Source organism: Saccostrea cucullata, unplaced genomic scaffold (genome assembly GCF_032062105.1).
Source record: "Saccostrea cucullata isolate Sc308-1 unplaced genomic scaffold, CSIRO_AGI_Scuc_v1 ctg37, whole genome shotgun sequence".
NCBI lineage: Eukaryota > Metazoa > Mollusca > Bivalvia > Ostreida > Ostreidae > Saccostrea > Saccostrea cuccullata.
This window is the reverse complement of record NW_026938868.1, coordinates 700,045-727,293: the sequence shown is the minus strand read 5'-3', so window position 1 is coordinate 727,293 and position 27,249 is coordinate 700,045. Positions and strand designations below refer to the sequence as shown.

General features: G+C 33.5%; 3 protein-coding genes across 3 annotated transcripts; 2 read left to right on the top strand and 1 right to left on the bottom strand.

Moving 5' to 3' along the window:
- Positions 1-1,297: 1,297 nt before the first annotated feature.
- LOC134251606 (small ribosomal subunit protein bS21m-like) lies at positions 1,298-4,016 on the bottom strand. Its single transcript, XM_062734014.1, has 2 exons — positions 3,885-4,016; positions 1,298-1,885 (listed from the first exon to the last, which is right to left on the bottom strand). Exons 1-2 carry the CDS (start codon positions 3,965-3,967, stop codon positions 1,708-1,710), a joined length of 261 nt encoding a protein of 86 aa, XP_062589998.1. The 5' UTR covers positions 3,968-4,016; the 3' UTR covers positions 1,298-1,707.
- A 164-nt stretch (positions 4,017-4,180) lies between these two features.
- On the top strand, positions 4,181-21,037 carry LOC134251604 (nuclear pore glycoprotein p62-like). The gene is made up of 9 exons (XM_062734010.1): positions 4,181-4,422; positions 5,651-5,719; positions 7,117-7,437; positions 10,435-10,735; positions 11,021-11,213; positions 14,143-14,327; positions 18,999-19,110; positions 19,720-19,786; positions 19,966-21,037. Exons 1-9 carry the CDS (start codon positions 4,353-4,355, stop codon positions 20,055-20,057), a joined length of 1,410 nt encoding a protein of 469 aa, XP_062589994.1. The 5' UTR covers positions 4,181-4,352; the 3' UTR covers positions 20,058-21,037.
- A 2,270-nt stretch (positions 21,038-23,307) lies between these two features.
- On the top strand, positions 23,308-25,201 carry LOC134251614 (phosphonoacetaldehyde hydrolase-like). The gene is made up of 2 exons (XM_062734020.1): positions 23,308-23,429; positions 24,212-25,201. Exons 1-2 carry the CDS (start codon positions 23,423-23,425, stop codon positions 25,048-25,050), a joined length of 846 nt encoding a protein of 281 aa, XP_062590004.1. The 5' UTR covers positions 23,308-23,422; the 3' UTR covers positions 25,051-25,201.
- Positions 25,202-27,249: the final 2,048 nt, after the last annotated feature.

Sequence of the window (27,249 nt, the reverse complement as noted above, 5' to 3'; positions counted from 1 at the left end):
TCGGATGAGGACAATCTGTGAAGAAACGGTTTAACTGTAAAAATCTTAACAAAAACTTTAAAAAAGTTGGAACGTCAAGGAAAGACATATGCGCTTCAGAGTTGCTTATATGGTGAAAGCAGAGTTATAAAGTAATAAAAGTAATTAAAACCTAAACAAAGACAATTATTAGTATACATCGAGAACAATTGTTAAAAAATAAATGGCATTTAGTATTAGGAAAAGGTTTTTAATGAGTGGGTATTGGATAACACTTTGTGATATATATAGGTATAGTATTTTTTTAGAAATGCTTGACGCTTTGTTTTGAATTTACATTGCCGTTAAGGTAGGATTCTTCTCTGGTTTCTGAGTAGATGAAATATTCAATGTATATTTGCTTATATGTCTTATGTGTTTAGGTGAAAGAGATTTAAAAGACCATATTTTTCTTTCCTCGTCACAATTGTACAACTTTAAATAGAAACGGTAAATTGTGTTCGAAAACTAGCAGGGACTATATTTTTGGCGGAATGGTGGCGTATGAAAATATCTTCTTTTCTGCCTCTCAAAATTATTATAGAACAACGAATTTAGTTATAATTTTTACACAATCAAAGACTAGAAGAATTTTTCAAATGTTAGCTAAATTAATAATAAGGAACTAAAGTTTTAAAATATATCAAATAAATATGAATTTCCAAACAAACTACAATTATGTAAGCTTTTAATAGCTTCCAATCTAAATACAAACGGTCAAAACTTTTTGTTTTTGTATCATTTTGTATCTCTATATGACCTCTTTGCCATATGTGAAAATAAGAAAAATTTAAATATAGGGTCCATATCAAAATAACTTAAATATCCTAAAAAAATTAAAAAAAACAGAGGAAATTCGGATTAGCAAAAATCTATTTTTGTTAAACTATTTGTGTCAATTTGGTAATATCATTTTATAGACCCTATATGGTAATATCTTTTTATGCAAAAAGAAAAACATTTAATCATTTGAAATAGAAGACCCTATCTCATGATTGGATGCAGTTATTTTTATTCTTAATGACCAGGTAAAAGGTAATGACCTTGACTCTAATATAAAATGGTCAAAACTAATCTTACTGATACCATCACTTAGTAATATTTTCTTCTTGATTCTGTGAAAATTTCATTAATTTTTAAATCGAGAAATACAGTTTTGTGTGAAAATAATCCTACCTTAAGTCTGTTCTGCGGGTACAAAACATGTTGAATCTAAAATGAAATTAATTGATTTCTGTTAAATTGAATGGAATGAAATTTCACACATGAACAAAACAAATATTTTTACATATTATATGTGTTTATTTTAAATTTCTAGTGAGTAATATAACGAAGATTGATATCATCCACGAACTTTTTGAACAACCCTCGTACAAGACACACTCAAATGACATATATAGTATCACAAACAAGACACAGTAAATATTTTGACGATCATTTTGACAGTAGAACATTTCTTGTCTGATTATATAAAACTGTTTTAAACACAAGTCCTGTGCATCAAGATTTATTTTTCTTTCAATATATTTCCTTTATGTAAAACTAAATATCAGTCTTAATACAATTTAACATATTCACAGCAGTTCAAAAACAAAACTTTAGAATTGCTTTTGATTCTTTAGTTTCCCATCACGACAACTGTATTTTTTATACATTGAAAAACATGGTCTCTATCCACTAAGTTTGCTGTTATCTTGGAAATGGATTTGGACGACTTTTTCGCATCAAAAAGTTCACTCTTTTAGCCATCCCTGAACCATACAGTCTCTTTGCTCTTTCTCTGTCCACCTGTTGTCGCCTCTCACATGGTGTTATGTAGTACTGATTTCTTCTTATGGCATCTGATATTTTTTCATTCCTCATTAACCTGCAAATTTTCAGATATAAATTTCAAACATAGGTACTTGGGTCTTAGTTTACAAGATGCATTTCCACTGTGTCCATCTTGTGTGCAGTGAGCCACAGATAAGAATCATTGATTAATTCACACTGTGTTGACTTATTAATTATCACCAATCACCATGTTAATCAGAACTGGTCCTCTTTGTTACTTCATTCACGAAGTAACTTTCTTTTGTCACATATTAACAGTTGTACAAAAAAGAAAAAGATCATGAAAATGTAAGATCTCAAAAAAAAAATGTGCTAACATTACATTTTAAAATATTACATTCTGTGATCAGAACATAAATGTTTACCCCTAGAAACTCCAGAGATGAGATCAGGTGCATGGAAGGAGTAAGCATACCCTAATGAGTGTTGACACCCACCACGAACACTATGTAATGAAGAGGTAGGCAGAACAGTCCCTAGTTTTCAGATTTGTTAAAATGCTGAATTTAAACAAGGTCATAAAAATGACTAAAACATCAACTTATTTGTCTTTTGTTTTGATTGAATATCCTCTTGACTAGCAAATAAGCTGTGGATCCTACCTAAATGAAAAAAAAATGCCCTTAGTCTATTACATGCAATATCCTGATTACACAGGCTAATATGTTGATGGTTTGACCATTCTGGCGAGCGCAGACATTTCTTTTGTTATTATTTAGATCAGGCTTGTAAAGCTGCACGTGCCATTTGACTCTGACGCCACGACTTCGTGAATGTAACTTACATTACCAAAAAGAAGCCTGAACGGTGCTGAAATTAAATGAATGTTTCGTTTGCTATTTATCTTCAATATTCATTCAGTCTACGCGAAAGTTGAAAATTGTTACGGTCTGCTTTTTTAAATTTTTTCCTTTAAATCCATACATCATTATGATACTGAGATTGAGAGGATGGTGGGATGGGGTTAATTCGTTTAACCTTATTGTTAAATGAATTCAGAGTGAAATTCCTTTGTTAAAGGTATCTATACAATTGCATGTATTTTTTTCCTTCATATTTGCTATTATCTTCAATATTCATTCATTAAATCATGGCATGTTAACTTTTAGTTGACCTTTTGTTGCTATTCTCACAAGAAGGGTATCTTTAACAAGAATGCATTGTGGGTCCAGAGTTACTGAGGAAAAAAAAATCTGACTAATGAATATTTCTCTTCCCCCAGGCGTTGCTTTAAGAGCTTTGTAGTGACAAGCGTCACTTTGCTACGCTCGCTGTAATATGCAATATCCTGATTACACACTGACACTCAGACAGGCTAGTTTTCGACTATATAATAACATATTATATAGTACCATACAGTATGCTAGTTTTCTACTATATAATTACATACTAATATAGTAGAAAACTAGCATACTGTATGAAACAAGCACCTGTATAATCAGAATATTGCATATATTAGCCTGTGTAATCAGGATATTGCATATAATAGATACGGGCATTTTTTGTCATTTAGGTAGGATCCACAGCTTATTTGCAAGTAAAGACAATATAATACCCTAAAAAAAGTAGAAAAGTAGCGTATTGTATATAACAAGCACCTGTATAATCAGGATATTGCATATAATAGAGTAAGGGCATTTTTTAAAAATCATTTTTATATTATAAAAAATATATTTTAAGGTTCATAAACCCTCTGCTCACTCATATAAAATGATGATTGAACCTTAATGATTTTCCAAAAGAAATGTACTTTATAAGTAAAATACAAACAATTACAGCATAGCTTGCGGGGCAAAATTGGTCAAAAAAGACACTTCAACTTGGTAAATTTATAAGGGAATAATAGACATTTATGTCATTAAGAGTTATCTCTCTTATCAGAGTATCAATGACCCTTAAATGGAATTTATATAAAAGGGTGATGCATCTCGAATTTCCTCAAATTAAAAAAATATATATAGATTTTGCAATAGTTCTTTTGTTTACTTTTTTGAATAAACAGTTAAAACAATTTCATAGAGGTATATACTTACCTATTTATACTGTTTAGAGCATCATCAATTTCGTTATTTTTTACAAAAACAGTACGAGAAATGAATCGAAAATGTCTCGACATGATCGCGGGTTGTTGTAGTGTATTAAGTCGTTCTTATATTTCATAATTCTTGAAAATTAAATTGTGTGATTATTTTCTATGACCATTTCAGTTTTCGTGTAATTAAGACATGAATATATGCACTAATGGCATTTTAGTATTTAATGTTCGAACGTAATAGAAAACAACACACAAGATCACTGTTGTCGAATATCTTAAGTTTGTCTGAACTAAAAGTAGTGTGCATTTCCGGTAAACATCAATTTAGTGGAGGGAATTTCCTGAAAATTCAAGTTTTTTTTAAAAAGAGTGTCAGTTTGGAAGACTCGTGTTACTGTTTAGTTTTTGTTAGTTAATATTGTTACTGCATCAGGTTTATATTAAAAGAATCTGCGCGACCTCCACCATGTTTGGAGGAAATCCTGGCGCAAGTGGTGGTGGATTCACTTTTGGTACCCCAACGTCTACCCAGGGAGGTAAGCATTTATATAATCTAATATAATCCAATAATGATTATTCAGATTTCGAAGAAGCAACTGATTTGTGATTTCACAATGTTTTCTTTTCTACATATGTATGGGAGAGGAAAAAAATTGCAATGGACCAGATCAGGATTGAACCCGGCCCCCAGAATATTTCTACTCTAGTCAAGCACTACAACAAGTTTATGATTATCTCTTTCTGACAATCGAACACGTCTAATTGCATCAAATCCCCCCTGGGGGTGTTTTAATGTTATTTGAGGCATATAAGCACGATAAGATTGTTTTATGATTGATTGATTGAATATTGTAAAATGTTTAACGTCTCTATCTAGAAATTTTCACTCATATGGAGATGCCACCATTTGCTGAGGGAAAGCTGCAAATTTGTCCTATACTGGGAACTCAGGGCCGTAGAGCAGGGAGGGATCTTTTTCATGTCAGCACCTACTGTGACACAGGGCCTAGTAGATAAAATGTTCTATCGTTAAAATGATAAATGTCCTATGGACCTGGTTTAACGATAGAATTCTCTCCGTATATTCACAATGTAGCAAAGTAAACACGGGCGATAACTCGCACTCAGTGTATTTACTACGAACAATCCCGAGAGTTCTGAATGTAAACATGGCATTTGAAACGAGAAAAATCGTTGAGAAAATTAGTTGAATTTTCGTGTTTTTATGGATTATTTTTTGGGATAAAAGGCATAAACAATCTCAAAAAGGTTTGTTATAATTAACTTATAAGTTATTTTCAGTGCAAATCCGTTTGTATCCTTCAAAATCATTTCGGAGCGATTCTGCAATTATTTGCTACATTGCGAGTATATGGGAGATTTTCTAACTGTGGTGAGGGCTTGTCCTGAGACACAGTTAGATTATTCTAACTAAGGGCCTAGGTTTATACGATCTCATCCAAAGGACCGGTCTCCATGTCCCACAATGGGATTCGAACCCGCGATATAAGGATCAACTCTTTATTTTGCAACTTTAGAGCAGATGCTCTAACCACTGCGCCACGCGGGTGACTGATAAGATTGTAATGAGAAAACAAAAAAAAATCATTACGTGTAAATGTGACAAAGCTTTTGTCTACAGAGTATGATTAAAAAATACCGCAGGATGCCAATGTGACTCATACTCTATTTTACTCTTTGGAAATTCTCTTGTAATACAATGCCATTTAAAATGCCGTTGTTAACATATATAACTGTTTTTAGCTCCTGTTAGTTCAAGAACACCCGTAGGAGGATTTTCATTTGGACAGAAGCCAGCAACAACAGCTGCAGGTATGAAATAAAATTGTAAAAAAAAGTTAACTTATTTTTATTAATTCAGGGGTATGCAATTACAAAAATAAATTACTAGCCCGTCGGGCTAGTGGCGGTAACAAAGTTACTAGCCCGAGGTTGCCAGTCACTAGCCCATTAACTATCGAAAACAATACATGTATAAGTTTAACATAAAGGATAAAAAAAAACACATTTAAGTTGAAATAAATAAAACAAATAATGGTTTGCACTTTGTAATTGTCAGGTACTTCCCCCTATTTATATCGACTATAATTGTCACTGAGATGACTGGCGATAGGAACACACATTGCATATAGGCTAAAACGAATTAAAGATTTTGATTTTACAGAAAAGTTAATTCGTACTTCAATTCAGTTGAGGTAAATATATGTTTACTTTCGTTTTAGATTTACTAGCCCGACAGGCTAACGTATAGATTTAAGATAGCCCGACCTCTTAAATTGGTAGCCTGGGGCGTGGGGCGATGGTAATTGCACACCCCTGTAATTAAAACATTCACAGCATTTACTTTAAGAAATTAATATTTAGTACAATAAACATCGTAATGCTATTTTATTTTGATTTTTATGCGCCCGAATTTTTTCGGGGCGCATATTGTTTTTGTCCTGTCTATTTGTCTGTTTGTCTGTCTGTCTGTTGTCAACTTTAACCTTCGCCAAAACTTTTGAACTGTAAGAGATAGAGACTTCATATTTGGTATGCATACTCCTCTAATAAAGTTCTTTCAAATGACATCAAGGTCAATGACCTTGTGACCTTGACCGTAACCTATATGCTAAAAATAACTTTTTCAACTGTTTGTCATGACTTTTGAATCATAAGAGATAGAGACTTCATATTTGGTATGCATACTCCACTAATAAAGTTCTTTCAAATGACATCAAGGTCAATGACCTTGTGACCTTGACTGTGACCTATATGCTAAAAATAGCTTTTTCCACTTTTTGCCATAACTTTTGAACCATACGAGATAGGGACTTCATATTTAGTATGCATACTCCACTAATAAAGTTCTTTCAAACAACACCAAGGTCAATGACCATGTAACCTTGACTGTGACCTATATGCTAAAAATAGCTTTTTCCACTTTTTGCCATAACTTTTGAACCATAGGAGATAGGGACTTCATATTTAGTATGCATACCCCACTAATTAAGTTCTTACAAACAACACCAAGGTCAACGACCTTGTGACCTTGACTGTGACCTATATACTAAAAATAGCTTTTTCGAACTTTGTTGACGCCGGGCGCATAGTGTTTCACAAACACATCTTGTTTTAAAAGCTCTTCCTCCCTCACTGGTAAAATCTTGCATTGTAGAAGTGAATGTGTTTCTAATGTCAATGACATTGGAATTCTTTGTTCTTTCTAGCATCAGCCACTCCATTTGCTATGGGCATACAACCTCAGGCCTCCACCCAGGGTTTTTCTTTTGCATCATCCACCAGTACAGCTACACCTGGGGGTTTTACTTTTGGATCAGGGACCGGAGGAGTTATGGGAACTGCCACTCCAGGCATGCCCTCTGCACTCTCCACACAGACAACTGCCCCTGCAACCACTGGTCCACAGGTTGGTGGACTGGCAGGGTTCGCTATGGGTAAAATGCCTACAGTGTCCACAGCAACAGCAGCAACAGGAGCCACCCCAGCTGCTGCTCCCACAGGATTGACACTAGGAGGAAGCACAGGAGGTAAATATTGGTAACAGTTATATATAACACTGGCTCCTACAGGACTGAGGGGAAGCACAGGAGGTAAATATTGGTAACAGTTATATATAACACTGCTCCTACAGGACTGACTCTGAGGGAAAGCACAGGGGTTAAATATTGTGTACAGTTGTATTATAAACCACGTCTGCTACAGGATTGACCCTGGAGGGAAGCACAGGAGGTAAATATTGGCATTGCTATACATAGCTATTACATTTTCTATCTAGCTTGCAACATGAGTTTTGATTGTTTAGCAAGACAGTAGGGTGTACATTTCCGTACATCTGACTTTTAGTTCTAGGTAAATAACCTTATGTCACAATGCATAGTTTCTCTGTTCTATAACAAAAATCAAGTAATATGACATCATAATGCACACAAATACATGTAATGAGTCTGTGCATATTGAAATTCCCATGTTACTGTGTATATACAGTATAATTTGTCCAAACTGGCCATCACCGGTTCCATAAAATTCGGCCGGTTTAGACAGAATCCGGAGTGCAGGAAAAATGCAGGAAAATATTAATTATGAAATTTCGTGGTTTTATTTACAAGCACAGCATATGCATAGTAAATTATAATTAAATGATAAAATCAATCAATATTTTGGAGTCTAGAAATTATAAATAAAATAGTCCTACATGACTTACTGTATTTTTCTTTTAGTTCACGAAGTTTGAAAGTCAGGGTGAAATATGTTGCCTAAATCAAAATCTACACAAACGCATTATAATAAAATATATCAAGCGGACCGGTTTCGCAAGTCAGAGTCAATTCAATGTATAACCATAACACATTTATTTACGATTTGATAATCATTGGATAGAACTTTTAATTTTCAAGTACAAAAAATTACGTCTTCTTCACAGGGTTATGGCGCCATTTTGAAATGCGTTCGATTTTCGATCCCGATTTATATTTTGATTTGTAAATCGCGTATCTATTTTTTTTGTATTTATATTTGGTGAAATGGGTTAAAACCATTTAAACGTGTTTTTTTTAACTGTAATTTAGAGACCATTTTTATGCGATAGTAATGCGTCCGGCGTCCGTCCGTCTGTCCGTCTGTCTGTCTGTCTGTCTGTAAACAATTTTTCAAAATGCTACTCCTCCTACAGTTTTGATCTGATTTCAATATAACTTGGCATATAAGTAGACTACACTAAGATACATAATTCTGTGTATCGGATTTTGATTTCGACGAACGGTGTTGGCGTTGTTACTAAAAATAGAAATTTCTGTGAAATTCTTTCAAAATGCTACTCCTCCTACAGTTTTGGTCTGATTTCAATATAACTTGGCACACAAGTAGACTACACTAAGATACACAATTCTGTGTATCGGTTTATGATTTCGACGAACGGTGTTGGCGTTGTTACTAAAAATAGAAATTTCTGTGAAATTCTTTCAAAATGCTACTCCTCCTACAGTTTTGGTCTGATTTCAATATAACTTGGCACACAAGTAGACTACACTTAGATACATAATTCTGTATATCATTTTTTGATTTCGACGAATGGTGTTGGCGTTGTTACTAAAAATAGAAATTTCTGTGAAATTCTTTCAAAATGCTACTCCTCCTACAGTTTTGGTCTGATTTCAATATAACTTGGCACACAAGTAGATTACACTAAGATACACAATTCTGTGTATCGGTTTTTGATTTTGACGAATGGTGTTGGCGTTGTTACTAAAAATAGAAATTTCTGTGAAATTCTTTCAAAATGCTACTCCTCCTACAGTTTTGGTCTGATTTCAGTATAACTTGGCACACAAGTAGACTACACTAAGATACATAATTCTGTGTATCGGTTTTTGATTTCGACAAACGGTGTTGGCGTTGTTACTAAAAATAAAAATTTCTATGAAATTCTTTCAAAATGCTACTCCTCCTACAGTTTTGATCTGATTTCAATATAACTTGGCACACAAGTAGACTACACTAAGATACATAATTCTGTATATCGGTTTTTGATTTCGACGAACGATGTTGGCGTTGTTACTAAAAATATAAATTTCTATGAAATTCTTTCAAAATGCTACTCCTCCTACAGTTTTGATCTGATTTCAATATAACTTGGCACACAAGTAGACTACACTAAGATACATAATTCTGTATATCGGTTTTTGATTTCGACGAACGGTGTAGGCGTTGTTACTAAATATAGAAATTTCTGTGAAATTCTTTCAAAATGCTACTCCTCCTACAGTTTTGGTCTGACTTCAATATAACTTGGCACACAAGTAGACTACACTAAGGTACATAATTCTTTATATCCGTTTTTGATTTTGATGAACATTGCTATCTTTATTAACCAAGGTAAATAAAATAGCAATTTCTGTTACTCTCAAAATGCTACTTCAAATACAGTTTTAGTCTGATTATAATATAATGTGGCATGCAAGTAGACTACACTAAGAACATAAAGAAACTTATTCAAGGATCGTTATTCTCTATTTTTTGCTAGTGTAAAGTTTCAATTCCCAACTGCTTAAGTACTTTCCTCTTCCTTTGCTATAAGTACAAACGAGTAGAGCTTCAGTCTCGACAGAGACTTCTGGTTTTAACTGTAATTTAGTCATTTTTTTTCAAACGGGCTGTGTCACTGCCAAATTTCAGTTCTTCTCATGGCACTAATAATGCTAATGTAAACACAGATTAGCACATCCACCACGAAAGGTGTTAATTGCTTTGGTGAAACTCAGGTAATTATGTGTGGCCGGATCAGAGGATATAGTTATCGTAAATTATGAGCAGTTGGGACCAGAATGACCGTTCGGAATACAGAATAGACAGTATCCGGACTACACAGAATTTTCTCTAATGAATTTGTTAAAGAAGTGCATGGGACTAAAATTTATAGACGGAATGGACAAAAGTCCGGAGTACTCAGAGTCCGGATTAGACAAATTTTACTGTATACTAGGTGTGTGAACACTGTACATTGACAATTGTTTTTTACTCATTTGCAGCAACAGCTACATTCAACTTACCAGGACAAACACCAACAGCAGCCACTAAGCCACTTGGAATATCAGTGGGTACCACTCAAGGAGCCGCCCCAGGCCTTACATTGGGGACCGCCAATACCACCACTGCCACTGGATTAACCCTTGGAGGAACAGCCACCACTGCAAGTGGTTTCCAGTTTGGTGGTGCCAAAACAACAAGTGCTGCACCAACTCTAGGAGGCTTAATTGCTGGCACCACAACTGCTGCCACAAAACCACAGACCTCCACACTTAGTTTTCCAGTGGCAGCCTCTGCTGCAGGGTACTAAACACTATAAAATCAGATTTCCTGAATATGACAAGAATTTTGTTACCAAGTCTATTTCCTTATGTGATGTCAGTGATTATAACATGATTCATTACTTTTTTTTTAATCTGTAGAATATTCACTCTTTAAAATGAATAGCAAAGTTTCCCCCTTTGAACATTTTAGCCTCAGTATTTGCAATATACATGTAAACTAATTCTTGTGTGTATGAAAATGAAACTTAAACATATAGATCCTGTTAAGTCTAGGATTAAAACAATGTGATGAATATTTTTACAGCACTGCAGCCACAAGTTCGGCTGCCAGCACAGTCGCGACAGCCGCCGTCCCAGAGACCAAGATGTCGTATCAACAGCTGGAGGAGAACATAAATAAATGGATGTCAGAGCTGGAGAAGCAGGAACAGGACTTCTTAGAACTGGCCACCCAGGTTAATGCCTGGGACAGACTGCTGGTGGAAAATGGAGAGAAGGTAAGAAAGCAACTACAAAGTAAGAAAGACAACTCCAACAGGTTTAAAATATGTATTATAAAAATATAAAAATTTGTATCAAAAGAAAAATTTTAACAAAGTATTTTTATTTTTGTACATAGATCAGAATTGCTTTAAAGAAATAAATATTGGTAGAAAGTCAATGTCCAATGTCACAAAAGTTTTTAGAATGTTATATGAACATGTCCCAAAGATTGATTTAAGAGGCAGTCCACCGAAAAACCAGGCAGTATTGTATTAACAGGCGGCACATCGAATGTGACGAATATTTGGTATTTTATTAAAAACAATATCAATGTAGTCCAAAAGGAATAATGTAAATGAAGATTAGTTTGAAAATTGCTTATTTATTAAAATATCCTTGTGTTTCGTGTTTTTGAATTCCCCTATATAAACCATTGAAAGTAGGTAAGAAACAAAGAGCTGTAATTTCTAATACAATTTTAACAGGACTATAATTCACACTTAAATAAATCTAGATATATTTCATCTTTTTGTTAAAAAAATAAAATCATTGGGAAAAACACTTTTAATAGAAGTTATTTGGCAAAATATATAGACGTTTTAATGAAAATTTGCGGTGCAAGAGTTATCTCCCGTGGCATCGGTAAATCTGCTAAACACATTTTCATCGGAATCCTAGTGAAATATTTGGAATCGATACACTAAAGAAAATTATCAAACAAAAAATGAATAATTTATTTTCAAAATATAATTCATTTTCGCCTCAAAACATAATATTTAGATTAAAATTGGCTATAATATTCAGGTTAAATCCACGTCTCCATTGATTTATCAGTGACGTCATAATATTGCGTCACAATGAAATAGTTACAAGTTTTCCAGAGAAGTTCGTAAATTCATTGCGTTAAATGTAAAGAAAAATATTTTTTTTTAATGATTACTCTCCAGAGTGCATTATACTAAATGTTAAATAATATTTTAATATCAAAATGTATTTTACACAGTACAAGGGCGGCGTTTCAGCAAGATGACGTTTTGATAAATAATTTTATACATGTCCGAGAGCTAATTATTAAAAACCGATTTACCAGGATATGCGTTAAAATAATTAATGAAGTGTTTATAACGAACATTTCTTATAAAATTGGGAATCAATGATGAATGTTTTAGATTTACGCAACATTTAATTCAACGAAATTGGTAAATTTACCTATGCAGTCAAATCAAAATAAACGATCTACAGTACGATTAAAAATGAAAAAAAAACTGAAAAAAAAGTTATAAAAATATATTTATTGAGTTAAATTTACTGCTGAACTCCCGACTATAATTTGGCACTATAACGGAAGGTGGTTTAGTTAAACATTTGGTTTTTGTTTTTTGTTGTTTTTTAATTTTTTAAATTTATTTTTATTCGGCGAATGAAACAATCACGCGCTTATATTTAATATGGAGTATAAACCTGTGACTATGTTGACCAATACTAAAATGTTTTTACGTTCATGAAACCAATTTTTAAAAATGTTGCAATGACCCCGCACCCCCCTTCCGCGCTTCTTGCTTGCGATGTATCGGCTCTTGAATAATTATACTATACATGAAAGAACTTATTTTCTAATTTACATAAAATCAAATTTTGTAAAAGAGGAAAAGGCTTTACAGATGACAGGTAAGAAAAAACTTGGATAAAGCCGAGACTATACACATAAATATATTTCTTGCATTTAGGCAAATTTAATTTCGCTACTGATAGAATTTATTCTAATTCCTGAGACAAATAAGAAAGAAATTTTACTTGAAAATAAGATGAATAATGAAGCTAGAAAGTTGTCTGCTCTGGTTGTTGCATAATGCATGCACAAATACTTTTTTAAAAATACCTTGTATCTATAAAGAAATCAATCAGATCAGATGTTTTACATGTAATCATGTAAGTAAAAGACATTGGTAATTTAATTAAATAATACATACATTTGAATCTATGGTTACACTCATTTAAAAACAGTAAACTGACTGAAAAGAAATAACAGACAAGCATTTTTTTCTGATAAATTAACATGAAGAGCAAAATTTAGGAAATTTTTCTAAATTTACGGTAAAAACCGATCCCGATCGATAAAAAAAAAATCCAAAATTAATTAATTTATCAAACTAAAGGCACCTGCCACCTATATAACATGTAGAAAAAATTATTCAAGTAATTTCTTAATCATATTACGACAAAAGAGCCAAATTTGACATTACTATTTTAGTATTTTCTTCTTTATACAATTCCGGTCGGGATCGGTTTCATTTGTGAAAACTATAAAAAATAAGTAAATTTGACTCCTTTTATTTCTTTCAAAATACCGTATCCCAATGATTTTATTGAATGACCAAAAAGCTTGTACTTTTTATTCATAAAAACATAAGTAAACAAATATGTCCATGCATTGTATTGGGTTTTATAACGTAATTAAAATTGGATACTGAATTTAAACATTTACTTGCTAAACTCAAATTTGGACCAGATATTTTTTTCTAAAGAAGTGTAAATTGGAGTCTTATTCATTCATAAAATAAAAGATAAAAGTCTATTCTATAAATTATATTCATTGGCACCTCTACCTCTAGAGTATCTGTTACATATAAAACAAAATAAAAAGGTAGTATTTTTTTTACCCTCATGTTGACCTTTTTGCACTTAAAATTAAGCATTTACCAAAACTAGGACTAGAGGAGCACTATAAAATTTTTTGATGTTGTCATGTATAAACACTTGCTTTAATAAGTCTACATGCAAAAAATAATTAAAATCCATGACATGCGATGTGCCACCCATTGCCTGGTTTTTCGGTGGACAGCCTCTTAATATTACAAATCTTGGATTACATAATGATTACATCACATTTAAATTTCAATGAATGGTGTGGTATTTGTAACTATTATTTGATTGACATTACAGATAACCACACTGAACAGTGACATGGAACGAGTGAAGGTAGACCAGCAGAAGCTGGACCATGAGTTGGACTTCATTCATTCACAGCAGAGGGAGTTAGAGGAGCTACTGGTCCCTCTAGAGAAGACAGTAGAACAACAGCCTAATATTAACATTCAGCAACACTCAGCTCTGGAGCGGGAAAACACGTAGGTTTAGCATAGCAGGCATCTGTATAAAGGGAGCTGTCTCTCTTTCACACAGAGTCTACCATCTTCAGAAAAATTTGTCCTGATCTATTACATCACCTTGGCAAAGTCGAGTAGAGATTATGCTATACCCCCACTATTGAGATCAGCATATGTGTCAGGACATTCCAAGAACACATCTCAATCCAAAATATTTTAAACCCTACCTTGACCAAACTTGCAAGCATGAAGCATTATTGGATATACACTACCTGACTTGATTCAGATAAAGGATTTGACCTACATTTCCTGAATGAGTAACCAGGTCAAAGTCTTTGGAGCAATTTTAAGATTAACAAGCAAGTTTGATAATAATTAATAATTGAAGTCTTATGGTGACAAAATTTGCAGGAATGTTGCACTTAGGGATTCATAAATCCAGGCCAGCTTTGGATGCTGTGTAGACATTGTATTTTGAAATGCACACTACAAAACATTTGTTTAGTTTTGTGTGAGACTTTGCCATACCTTTAGATTATATCTGTTAAAATGAGCTTTTTAATTTTTAGCTCTACTGGTCAGAGACCAGAAAAGCTTATGCGATAGTAATGCTTCCGGCATCCGTCCGTCTGTCTGTCTGTCTGTAAACAATTTTTCAAAAATGCTACTCCTCCTACAGTTTTGGTCTGATTTCAATATAACATGGCACACAAGTAGACTACACTAAGATACATAATTCTGTGTATCGGTTTTTGATTTCGTTGAACGATGTTGCCGTGGTTACTAAAAATAGAATTTTTTGTGAAATTCTTTCAAAATGCTACTCCTCCTACAGTTTTGGTCTGATCTCAATATAACATGGCACACAAGTAGACTACACTAAGATACATAATTCTGTGTATCGGTTTTTGATTTCGATGAACGGTGTTGCTGTGGTTACTAAAAATAGAATTTTTTGTGAAATTCTTTCAAAATGCTACTTCTCCTACAGTTTTGGTCTGATTTCAATATAACATGGCACACAAGTGGACTACACTAAGATACATAATTCTATGCATCAGTTTTTGATTTCGGTGAACGATGTTTCCGTGGTTACTAAAAATAGAATTTTTGTGAAATTCTTTCAAATTGCTACTTCTCCTACGGATTTGGTCTGATTTCAATATAACTTGGCACACAAGAAGATTACACTAAGATACACAATTCTGTGTATCGTTTTTTGATTTCGATGAATGGTGTTGCTGTTGTTACTAAAAATAGAAATTTCTGTGAAAATCTTTCAAAATGCTACTCCTCCTACAGATTTGGTCTGATTTCAATATAACTTGGCACACAAGTAGACTACACTAAGATATATAATTCTGTGTATCGGTTTTTGATTTTGATGAATGGTGTTGCTGTTGTTACTAAAAATAAAAATTTCTATGAAATTTTTCTAAATGCTATGTCTCCTACAGTTTTGGTCTGATTTCAATATAACTTGCCACACAAGTGGACTACACTAAGATACATTATTCTGTATATCCATTTTTGAGTTCGATGAAAATTATTGCCTTGGTTACTAAAAATAGAAATTCCTGTTAGATGCTCTCAAAATGCTACTCCAAATACAGTTTTAGCCTGATTATAATATAATGTGGCATGCAAGTAGACTGCACTGAGAACATAAAGAGACTTATAATCAAGGATCATTATTCTATTTATTGCTGTTGTAAAGTTTCAATTCCCAACTTCTATTTTAAAGTACTTTTCTCTTCCTTTGCGATAAGAACAAACCAGTAGAGCTTCAGTCTCGACAGAGACTTCTGGTTGATTACCTGATAAAAATCTTTAGATATTTTGGATTCAACCAGTGACAGCTTCATATTATTTCACACACTCAATTTTTTCACGTTTAATTTTGTCATTATCTTTTTCAACTGATACATATTTGGTAATAATAATTTTCTTACCTGACAATTTTTTAGCTCTACTGGTCAGAGACCAGAAGAGCTTATGCGATAGTAATGCGTCCAGCGTCCATCCGTCTGTCTGTCTGTAAACAATTTTTCAAAATGCTACTCCTCCTACAGTTTTGGTCTAATTTCTATATAACTTGGCACACAAGTAGACTACACTAAGATACATAATTCTCTGTATCGGTTTTTGATTTCGATGAACGGTGTTGCCGTGGTAACTAAAAATAGAAATTTCTGTGAAATTCTTTCAAAATGCTACTCCTCCTACAGTTTTGGTCTGATTTCAATATAACTTGGCACACAAGTAGACTACACTAAGATACATAATTCTACGTATTGGTTTTTGATTTCGATGAACGGTGTTGCCAGGTTACTAAAAATAGAAATTTCTGTGAAATTCTTTCAAAATGCTACTCCTCCTACAGTTTTGGTCTGATTTCAGTATAACTTGGCACACAAGTAGACTACACTAAGATACATAATTCTACATATTGGTTTTTGATTTCGATGAACGGTCTTGCCGTGTTTACAAAAAATAAAAATTTCTGTGAAATTCTTTCAAAATGCTACTCCTCATACAGTTTTGGTCTGATTTCAATATAACTTGGCACACAAGTAGACTAAACCAAGATACATAATTCTATGTATCGGTTTTTGATTTCGATGAACGGTGTTGCCAGGTTGCTAAAAATAGAAATTTCTGTGAAATTCTTTCAAAATGCTACTCCTCCTACAGTTTTGATCTGATTTCAATATAACTTGGCACACAAGTAGACTACACTAAGAACATAAAGAGATTTTATCAAGGATCATTATTCTATTTATTGCTGTTGTAAAGTTTCAATTCCCAAAAGCTTAAGCACTTTTCTCTTCCTTTGCTATAAGTACAAACCAGTAGAGCTTCAGTCTCGACAGAGACTTCTGGTTATTTATACCAGTAGATATCAATTATCTTACATGGCAATAGTTTATATTAAGATATCAGTTGTCTTACTTGACAATATTTTTAAAGATATCAGTTATCTAATAATGACAATATTTTTTATAGACATCAGTTATCTAATATGACAATATTTTTATAGATATCAGTAATCTAATATGACAATATTTTTATACCCCACGCAACTAGTTGCGGGAGGTATAATGTTTTTGACCCATCAGTCAGTCAGTCAGTCCTCTTTTTTTTGTCAGCGCAACTCCTCATAAACCGCTGCACAGAATTTCGTCAAACTTTGCAGGTATTTAGGACACAATGTGTTAATGTGCATATTACCAGGAAATTCTGATTCCATTATTTTTGCCGGGAATATCCGCACTTTTTAACTTAGGCATTTGGCCATACCTTGAATATAGAGATGAACAGTTTGTCAGCGCAACTCCTCATAAACCGCTGCACAGAATTTCGTCAAACTTTGCAGGTATTTAGGACACAATGTGTAGATGTGCATATTACCAGGAAATTCCGATTCCATTATTTTTCCAGGAATTTCGGCACTTTTTAACTTAGGCATTTGGCCATACCTTGAATATAGAGATGAACAGTTTGTCAGCGCAACTCCTCATAAACCGCTGCACAGAATTTCGTCAAACTTTGCAGGTATTTAGGACACAATGTGTAGATGTGCATATTACCAGGAAATTCCGATTCCATTATTTTTTCCGAGAATTTTGGCATTTTTAACTTAGGCATTTGGCCATACCTTGAATATAGAGATGAACAGTTTGTCAGCGCAACTCCTCATAAACTGCTGCACAGAATTTCGTCAAACTTTGCAGATATTTAGGACACAATGTGTAGATGTGCATATTTCCAGGAAATTCCGATTCCTTTATTTTTTCCGAGAATTTCCGCACTTTTTAACTTCGGCATTTGGCCATACCTTGAATATAGAGATGAACAGTTTGTCAGCACAACTCCTCATAAACTGCTGCACAGAATTTCGTCAAACTTTGCAGATATTTAGGACACAATGTGTAGATGTGTATATTACCAGGAAATTCTGATTCCTTTATTTTTTCCGGGACATCCTGCACTAAAAACTTAGGTTTTTGGCCATACCTTGAATATAGTGATGAACAGTTTGTCAGCGCAACTCCTCATAAACCACTGCACAGAATTTCGTTAAACTTTGCAGCTATTTAGGACACAATATGTAGATGTGCATATTACCAGGAAATTCCAATTCCTTTATTTTTCCGGGAATTTCCACACTTTCCAACTTAGACTTTTTTGCCATATTTTGAATATAGAGATGAACAGTTTGTCAGCACCACTCCTCTTAAACTGTTGTACATAGTTTTGTCAACCTATGCAGATATTTAGGACATATTCCATTATTTTATCCCAAAGAGTTTTGCCTATTATTCAAGAAAATTTCTCACCCCCCCCCCTCCCCCCAACCACTTCAAATTAATGTTTGGATTTGTATAATGCCAAGAAATTTTGATTCAATTATATATCTAGAAACTTCATTCCACATTTAAATGTCCTCATGTGCAAGACATTTTGATGTGAAGATTTTTTTATTTTTGCAATTATTGCCCTTTTTGATCTATACTATGTATTTAAAGTGCGCTGTGCCTTTCATTATGTGTTTCACCGTCAAGTTTTGGGGGAGCGTGGGGTATGTGAGCTAGCTCACTTTTTCTTTCATTTTTTATGGATATCAGTTATCTAATATGACAATGTTTTTTATAGATATCAGTTATCTAATAAGACTATTTTTTTTCAAAGATATCAGTTAGCAGAGAACATTGATGCCCAGCTAAAGAGGATGCTGTCAGATTTAAAAGAAATCATTGATCATCTGAATTCCTCTAATACAAATCAGGATCAAAATGACCCAGTAAGTCGTTATTATTGTACTAATCCAGATCAGAATAGCCCACAAGACCTTCATTGCAGCAGGTTCACAATGACTATGTAAGACCTTGTTACTGTTCTAACCGGGATCAGCATGAAGGCAGTCTTTCAGCTGCTCCCATTTCTTATTAAAATGTGCAATATTTTCTTATCAATAATAATATAAAAAGGATTGGACAGCAGGCACTGTAACAAATATCTCTTCTCATCAAATATTCATGTTTTTAATCTCTGACAAAAGAAATATATGAAAAATTTAATTTTGGTTGTAATGCATCATTTGATTGGATAAAAAATTAATCTAAATTGTATAACCTGGTTTGCATACGTCAGTTTGATTTAAGTCAAAAACGTATCAATCAGCTTGACGTTACATTTAAAAAATGAACAATTTGAAGACGTTTTTAAGGGAGATATTATCTTGTTTTCTGTACTTAATGATTGAAAATTACATTATATTAAAGGAATGAATTAAATAGCAAAACAAATTATACTGCTATAACCTGGGTTAGAGCAGTTTATGCTTTTTTACGATTGGTAATGTACCCCATCAATGTTTAGAAGTTTATGTAACCTTTGATTTTTTTTACAGATTCAGCAAATCACTAAAATTTTAAATTCTCACATGGACTCGCTGCAGTGGATTGATCAGAACACAAGTAAGTAAAAACGCTACAGAGATTAAGATTTCATTTTGTCATTTTATGTGATTTGAGATTAAAAGATATTATATCAAACAGCTGTATTATTTTTGTCCATTTGTTATGTCAGAATGAAGTATTTATGTATGTCAAAAACTTGATGCTCACAATTACCAATGCTTTTTCTTTAACTTCAGCATTATTGGGGAGGAAAGTGGAGGAAATTTCAAAACAGATGGAAATTCAGCGGAGAGAACAGGAGAGGAATTTCAGACTTGTGTATAACTGATGTTTGTTTTTGCATCGTTTCACAAATTCTATTAAGTTCACAGATCATCTGTCATGACAAAGCACCTGGGTTAAAGGATGGACCGAGTATGACCCATGAATTCTGTCATATTGATAATAATTAAAGACATTGCACTGTTTGTTACTGATGAAAAATTAGTTCTGTGAAGGAAAACACAAACTATCCACAATGGTAATTTCCAGTGAAGGTGTTTTTCTCTTTAAGCAGTTATGTAAGACCTTGTTACAATGAAAGACAATGGGAAATTCTATTATTCTTTTGAGACATTGTTGATGTATGGGCAAACTAGCATTCAGATTCCAATAAAGACAAAGATAAGTTATATCTGTTACTTTTTTTTAAGAAGTGCTGCATGTTATGTTTTCTATTTTTTCATTATCACTGTTTGTTTTAAAAATTGTCTGTGTAATATGCTATGTTTTTTTTTTTTGTAACCAATGTTATTACATGTAACTGTCAGAGAGCATTAGTAAGGTGTCCGCCATCCTCTGTCTGTCTGTCTGTCTGTCCATATTCTTGTCTGTTCATATTCTTATAAACAATTTATCAAAGTTCAAATCCTTCGACAGTTTTGGTGTCTTCACTAAGATACATAATTCCCAATAAGGTTTTTCAATTTTGACAAATTATTTGCCATAGTAGCTAAAACAAATATATTTCTGATTCAGGGATTCTCTGAAATTCTTTCCAAACAGTATTCCTAGAACATTTTTGGCATGACTTGGTAAACAAGTAGACTATAACAAGATACATAATTTGATCATTTTCTAATATGACAATTAATGTTGCCATGATTACTAAAACTAGACGTGTAGTATTTTCACAAAATGCTTCCTTTCCTAGTTTTAATTGTAATCTTATTTCAGTTAGAGTGGTACACAAGTAGACATATAGAGATGTACAGTTCTATTAATTTAGGGGTTTGATGCCATGTGTTACAATAAATTTTAAAAAAATTCTACAGTTTTTTTATTTACTAGTTTTACTCCTGCTGGCTACAGTTTTATTGGATTTCAGAGACTACTAGTATGCACACAAATAGACTTATTTAAGATACTCTATCATAAAAGTACACACCAGTGGAGCTACAGTCTTCATACAGACTTCTGGTTAAATCACCGTTGTTACTGGTGGAAGGTAACATGTCATCTCATCAAATTCTTCTCACAATTATTGTACATTAGAGAGTTTTCCTTCACCTGAATTTAAAATGTATAAGATCAACTTTAAAAAAAAATGATCGGTTGCCATCTCCTGACTCGGTCTAAAAATATTGGAAAGGTAGGTAGGTAAGATTATTTTCCCTCAGAAAATTTCAATTTCAATGCTATTTTAAAAATTACATTTTTTAGAGTACATATAAAAATAATTGCTTGGTTAAAAAGTTATTAAGTTGGGCCATCTTTAGCCAGTCCGTTGGGAGAGGGCAACCAAACCATTTTTTGAAGAAGGACTTAGTCTCTGTGGTTTAAGTGAACTTATCACATTTGTAACTAAGCTATAAACTGCACCAGGAAATCATTTTTTGGCAAGGACAGCCTGTTTTAAAGAATACTATCTACATGTATTCATGAATTGCATTTTCTTAAAGAAACGTCTTAAACTGTGCATTGTTGCTATTGAATTCAATTTGTCATGGCTATACTAGTAATATTTTCATTAAATAGCATTGCAGGTGGTTTAGTAGGACACACTGATATGAGAGGTCATTTTAAACTCGGATGTTTACTTGTCTCTTATCAATCAGTAATCTCTGTTTGTCTAGTCTAGGTACAAAAAAAATTATGGTAATTTCCATTTTAAAAATGTCTGAAACATTTTTTTTTAATTCTCCAACTATCGAAGCTAGGTTGCAAAAAATATTCCATTTCATTCTTAATTGTCTATAAGTTGGGGAAAACAATCTTGTCCCTTTCTAGATGTAAGTATTACAAAATTGTCTTCTTTTTTTCTCTCGATGAAAAGGGCCACGCTCGACCAAAATTTTTCTTTATATAAAAAATGTGTTTTTCCTGGGATTCGAACCCTAGCAATAAAAAATCCTTTCTAACATATTGCTAAGATGCGAATTTTTTGTCATAAAGGTGATTTTTTTAGGTACAGTGGTTCTTTGCCCCATAGAAAAATAGGGTAAACTTTCGAGAAAAAAAATGGAGCAAAGACCCACTCATATCGAAAAATTGAATGAGAAAATGACCCTTTTTGCCCTTATTGTGTGTATATGCTATTTCATTGACAAATAATTATTTTTTTCTTTAATTTTTCTTTTAACAAATTGTAGAGATTTTACATAACGTATACGTTAAGGATAGATGAAAAAAAGAAGATGGGGGGGGGGGGGGGTTAAGGCGGGCGAAGTGCCTCTAGGGCGACAGATATGAAGTGAAAAATTAAATCTCAATTATAGCCTTATTTTATTTGACATTTCATCTTATATTAAAGTATACTTAATGTAAAATCCCAACAATTTACAAAAATCTCACAAGGAATGAAAATATTTCGCTATGAAAAAGCATACACACACTAAAAAGAACAAAAACGACCATTTACTCATACTTTAACAAATTTTTTCAATATGAGTGGGTCTTCGCTCCATTTTTTTTTAAAGATACACGGTAATCCTAAAAGTTTGCAATAAAATATACATTTTTTAGATTACAAAAACATGGAGCGAAGACCCACTATACCTTAAAAGTACACTGTTATGACAAAACATTCGCATCTTTCCGAGAAAAAGTCCATTAAGTCAAAATTCATATCACAAACATGATTTAATACCCAAATTCATCCGCCATGTAGCATAGTGGTTAGTGCATTAGTCTCAAAGCATTATGATTTTTATTATTGCTGGAGTTCGAATCCCACTAATACCATTCTAATATTTTTATTAAAAAAAAATAATAACGAGATTTTTTCTCTCTCAGAAATGGGTTTTATCTCATAATTTCATAAATTTAAAAAGTGAGAAGTTATTTTAAATACTCAGTTCACATACTGAGTGTGATTTCTTAATATTTAACGCTATAGGCATTCTGCCCGCCTTGTTCTCCCATCTTCTTTTGATATACATGTATAATTGAGATGTGACTTCCATGTTTGTATCACTCTAGGCATCTCGCTCGCCTTTATCACCCATCGCCTGTGATCCGGTAGAGACATCTGACCAAAATTTTTATCTCTACGGATCTGCTGAGGTTACTGTGAGTGAACAGTACCACACAGCTTGTTATTGGAATTTTTTATGCGAAAAGGAGTGTCCTTGACATACAATATTGGTCACCTGTTTGTTTATCGTGAGATAAAGCTGAAATACGTGCTCAATTTGATTTAACATCGCTGTGAAAATGACAGGTAGGTATATGCCCCATTTTGGGCATTATATATTTATATTGTTTAGAAAATTGAATAAACAACTTGATTTATGAATTGAGGATATGACAGAACGTCATTGATGCAAAAAAATCTAAAATGCCGATCAATAATATTACTGAATCGTGCTTCAGAGAAGCGTCGTAAACAGGAAATTTCAGACACAAGTGAAGAACTGATACTTAAAAAAGAACGTGCAGTTTAGTACATGTACAATTTGTAGTATTAATATACACTCTTTTTGAAGAGTGCAACATTGTCTGTGGTCCACTTAGCAATATGTGAAAAACTAATATCGTATGTTAAGCTTACAATGTAAATATATTTTTCATCTGCTTGTTTAAAATGATGTCCTTCGAAATTTAAATATTAAATAAACTTTTATTCAAATTAAACCTCATATGGTGTGTGAGACGTACATTGCCTGACAGTGCATGATTTGCTCAGGGAGTCGGTGAAACTGGCGACAGTCATGACTTCACTTTTTTTAAACATCAAAACTTATGTTAAAAAATAACAATTGAAATATTGCAAGTAAATAATATTATAGTATATCTTGAAAGGTGGTAAATGCTTATTTGCAAAGTTTTTCACATGGAAGATATATTTTCAGATGTAACCTTTAGTATGTTCACATTGAAAAATATTTTTTTTTGAAAATCTTGAAGCTTTTCTGTTCAATTTTTTTGAAGTTGCATGTCTTGACAATTTAGTAAGTATCTCATAGAACAAAGTGGTTTCATAATTGTTTTGTGTCTTTTCAGGAAGATATCGTTTTATGCGGTCCTATGTGGGACCCGTGAGGGGAGTCATTTTAGACTGGAGCGGCACCACCGCCGATAAGTACGTCCTGGCCCCCGCTGTCGTGTTCTGTGAGGTGTTTCAGAAGCACAAGGTTCCCATCTCCATGCAAGAAGCAAGGAAGCCAATGGGATTGCGGAAGGACCTTCACATCAAGGCGATTACCGAAGATCCAGACGTTAGAGCAAGGTGGACGAAAGTTTACGGGAAGGAACCGAACCAAGGGGACGTGGACAATATGTTCAAAGATTTTGTGCCGATGCAGTTGGGTTGTCTTCGTCGCTACACCGATCTCATTCCAGGAACGACGGAGGCGGTAAACATCCTGAAGAAGGAGTTTGGGTGTAAAATCGGCAGCACCACCGGGTTTTTACGCTCAATGGTAGATGTTCTGGTGGAGGATGCCAATAAGCAAGGATATTACCCGGATGTGACGGTGGCTGGCGATGAAGTTGCTCATGGTGCCAGACCAAAGCCTTTCATGGTTTACAAGAACATGGATCTTTTGGACATCCATCCAATTCAGTCTGTTGTTAAGGTAGACGATACAGTATCTGGAGTCGGAGAGGCGCTTGAAGCAGGTTGTTGGGGAGTGGGTGTGGCTAAATACAGCAATTATATGGGAATAGACAGTTTTGAAGAAGAGGAAAAACTTACTAAAGAGGAGGAAAACATTCGTTGTGAAAAAAGTAGCGAAATGCTTCGACAAACGGGTGCACATTACGTCATAGATAGTATCAAAGAGCTGCCCGAAGTAGTTGAAGACATTAATAGAAGGCTGGCACGAGGAGAAAAACCATAAAGGAATTCAAAGCCTAAAAGTATTACTAAGTACTTTGGTCAAATAAGTGTACTATATTAGTACTAAAGTGATGCAATTTAGTTAGTGCTACATTGAATTTTAAACATCGAAACACCTGTATTCGGAACTCGGAAAAATTTTCCGTGGTGTCAAAAGAAGTCTGTACAAGGCGCACGCACGTACTTTATCTGTAGTAAAATTGTATAAATATTCCATTTGAAACCATGTGTGGATTTAATCATTGTTTTTTATCGTCATTTTCACTTGACAAGACCGGGGTTAGGGTGGGGCCATAATAAAAAAAATTCTGGCATTACCAAAAACATTAACCATGTTCTTGACAAAATTTTACACGGGAAGAAAGAGGGGAAAATCTAATGATTAGAACAGTAGGACCAAAGTGATCGGGCCTTTTGTTATAGTGGAGAGAGGAAATCTTGTATTCTTGTTTTCCTTCAAGTAAAAAAAGGTAAAGATTACAAAAGTGATGGATTTTAAAAAGATCTACATGTATAAACAATACAAATATGTGAAAGGGGCACAAAACGGACTTCTGGAAATTCCAGAGGAGGAATCAGGTGCCTAGAAAGAGTAAGCATCCCCTAACTGACCGATCACACTCGCCGTGAACCTTATGTATAGAACAGGACGGAATATTGCGTAGTCAAATTCAGTATTAACCCATATACCGTAGTAATAATAATTAAGAAATGCCAACTTTATACGAGGTTGTTGAAATCTCTGTTAAGGCCGGTACACACGATGAGATTTGTAGCATAATGCAAGTATTATAATACTTTTGTATTATAATACTTTCCTGTACTCACGCTAATACACATTTTATAAGATTGTAAATAAACCATGTGTTTTCCCCCGCCATATTTTTCTCTCTGTCAAAGCAATAAAAATGGAGGATGAGGTTCTGATAGCAGTGTCTATCATCGTACTATGCACTGCTTGATATATTCCACAAGTCCTTTTCCCCTTCCCTTTAAGCCACGAGTTTTTCGATGTCTTTACTTGAAAAGTCGACCATAATTATTTACCATGCGCTTTTTTTAGTAATGATAAAAATAGGATGACCCCTAGTGTCATTACATTTCATTGGTTGAAAGTGATAGGTAAGTTAAGACTTGTATTAGGAAATAGAGCATTGCTCTATTCTTAATACAGTTTTATAAGATTCGAAAAATCTTATGATACACTGTATTAAGAGTGTATACACAGTAAGATTTTGTATTATAATACAAATCTTATAATACAAATCTTACCGTGTATACCGGTGTAACGACGAAAAGTGACCCCCGTAGAATATTGACCGGGAGTAATTTTTCTACGTAGAAATTTGACCCCCTGGTCAATATTCTACGTAGAAAAATGACCCCCTTTTCGGTAGAAGTCATGGCCTTGGGGTCATATTTCTCCGTGTGCATTGTAGAAAATTGACCCCGTAGAATAATGACCCCTTGTCATTTTTTGATGCAAAAACAATTCGTTTTAAAGTAGGAATATTCTTGTTAGGCGAATCCATACGGGTATTTTATCAAGCTGCCTTATGCTTTGGAGTGTTAATTTCTGAAACCTTTAAGCTAAAATAACGAAATCAAAGCTATAGAATACCTTGCATTAATGATACAAACTATTTATCCCCTCTAAAGGAAAACAATATCAAAATGTTCTAACTAAAGGATATAAGAGCAAAGATACGAGAATTCGTAGAAACGTTAATAACATTTTATACGATAAGTTTCCACAGTTGCCATTTTAATCTTAAAAAAGGTCATTTCCAAACTTCCGCCAGAGTTCGTTTGTACCAAACCAAATCTCAAATCTCTGTGTGCGGCGACGCAGAGGACTATGGGTACTATGGGTAATTTCTAGCTGGTGTCAGAAAAAAAGTTTCCGTTATTTATCAATTATAAATCTCTTTGATTTAACCCTGGATACATAATTTTCAAAAGTTTAATGTTTTTTTTTTTATCCCTGCTTTTAAAACTGGCACGAAAAAGGGTTCCAGCTTAGAAAATTCGTATAAAAATATTTGATTTTCTATGAATGAAGTTTCAAACTTCTCTTGGAAAAAATAGGGATGATTTAATTTGTAAAAATAAGTACGAAATTAAATTGCCTCTGACCTACGTGTATGATACAACGGAAACAAAAAGTTGTTAGCTCAAAACCTGGAAAATGTCTTTTGTC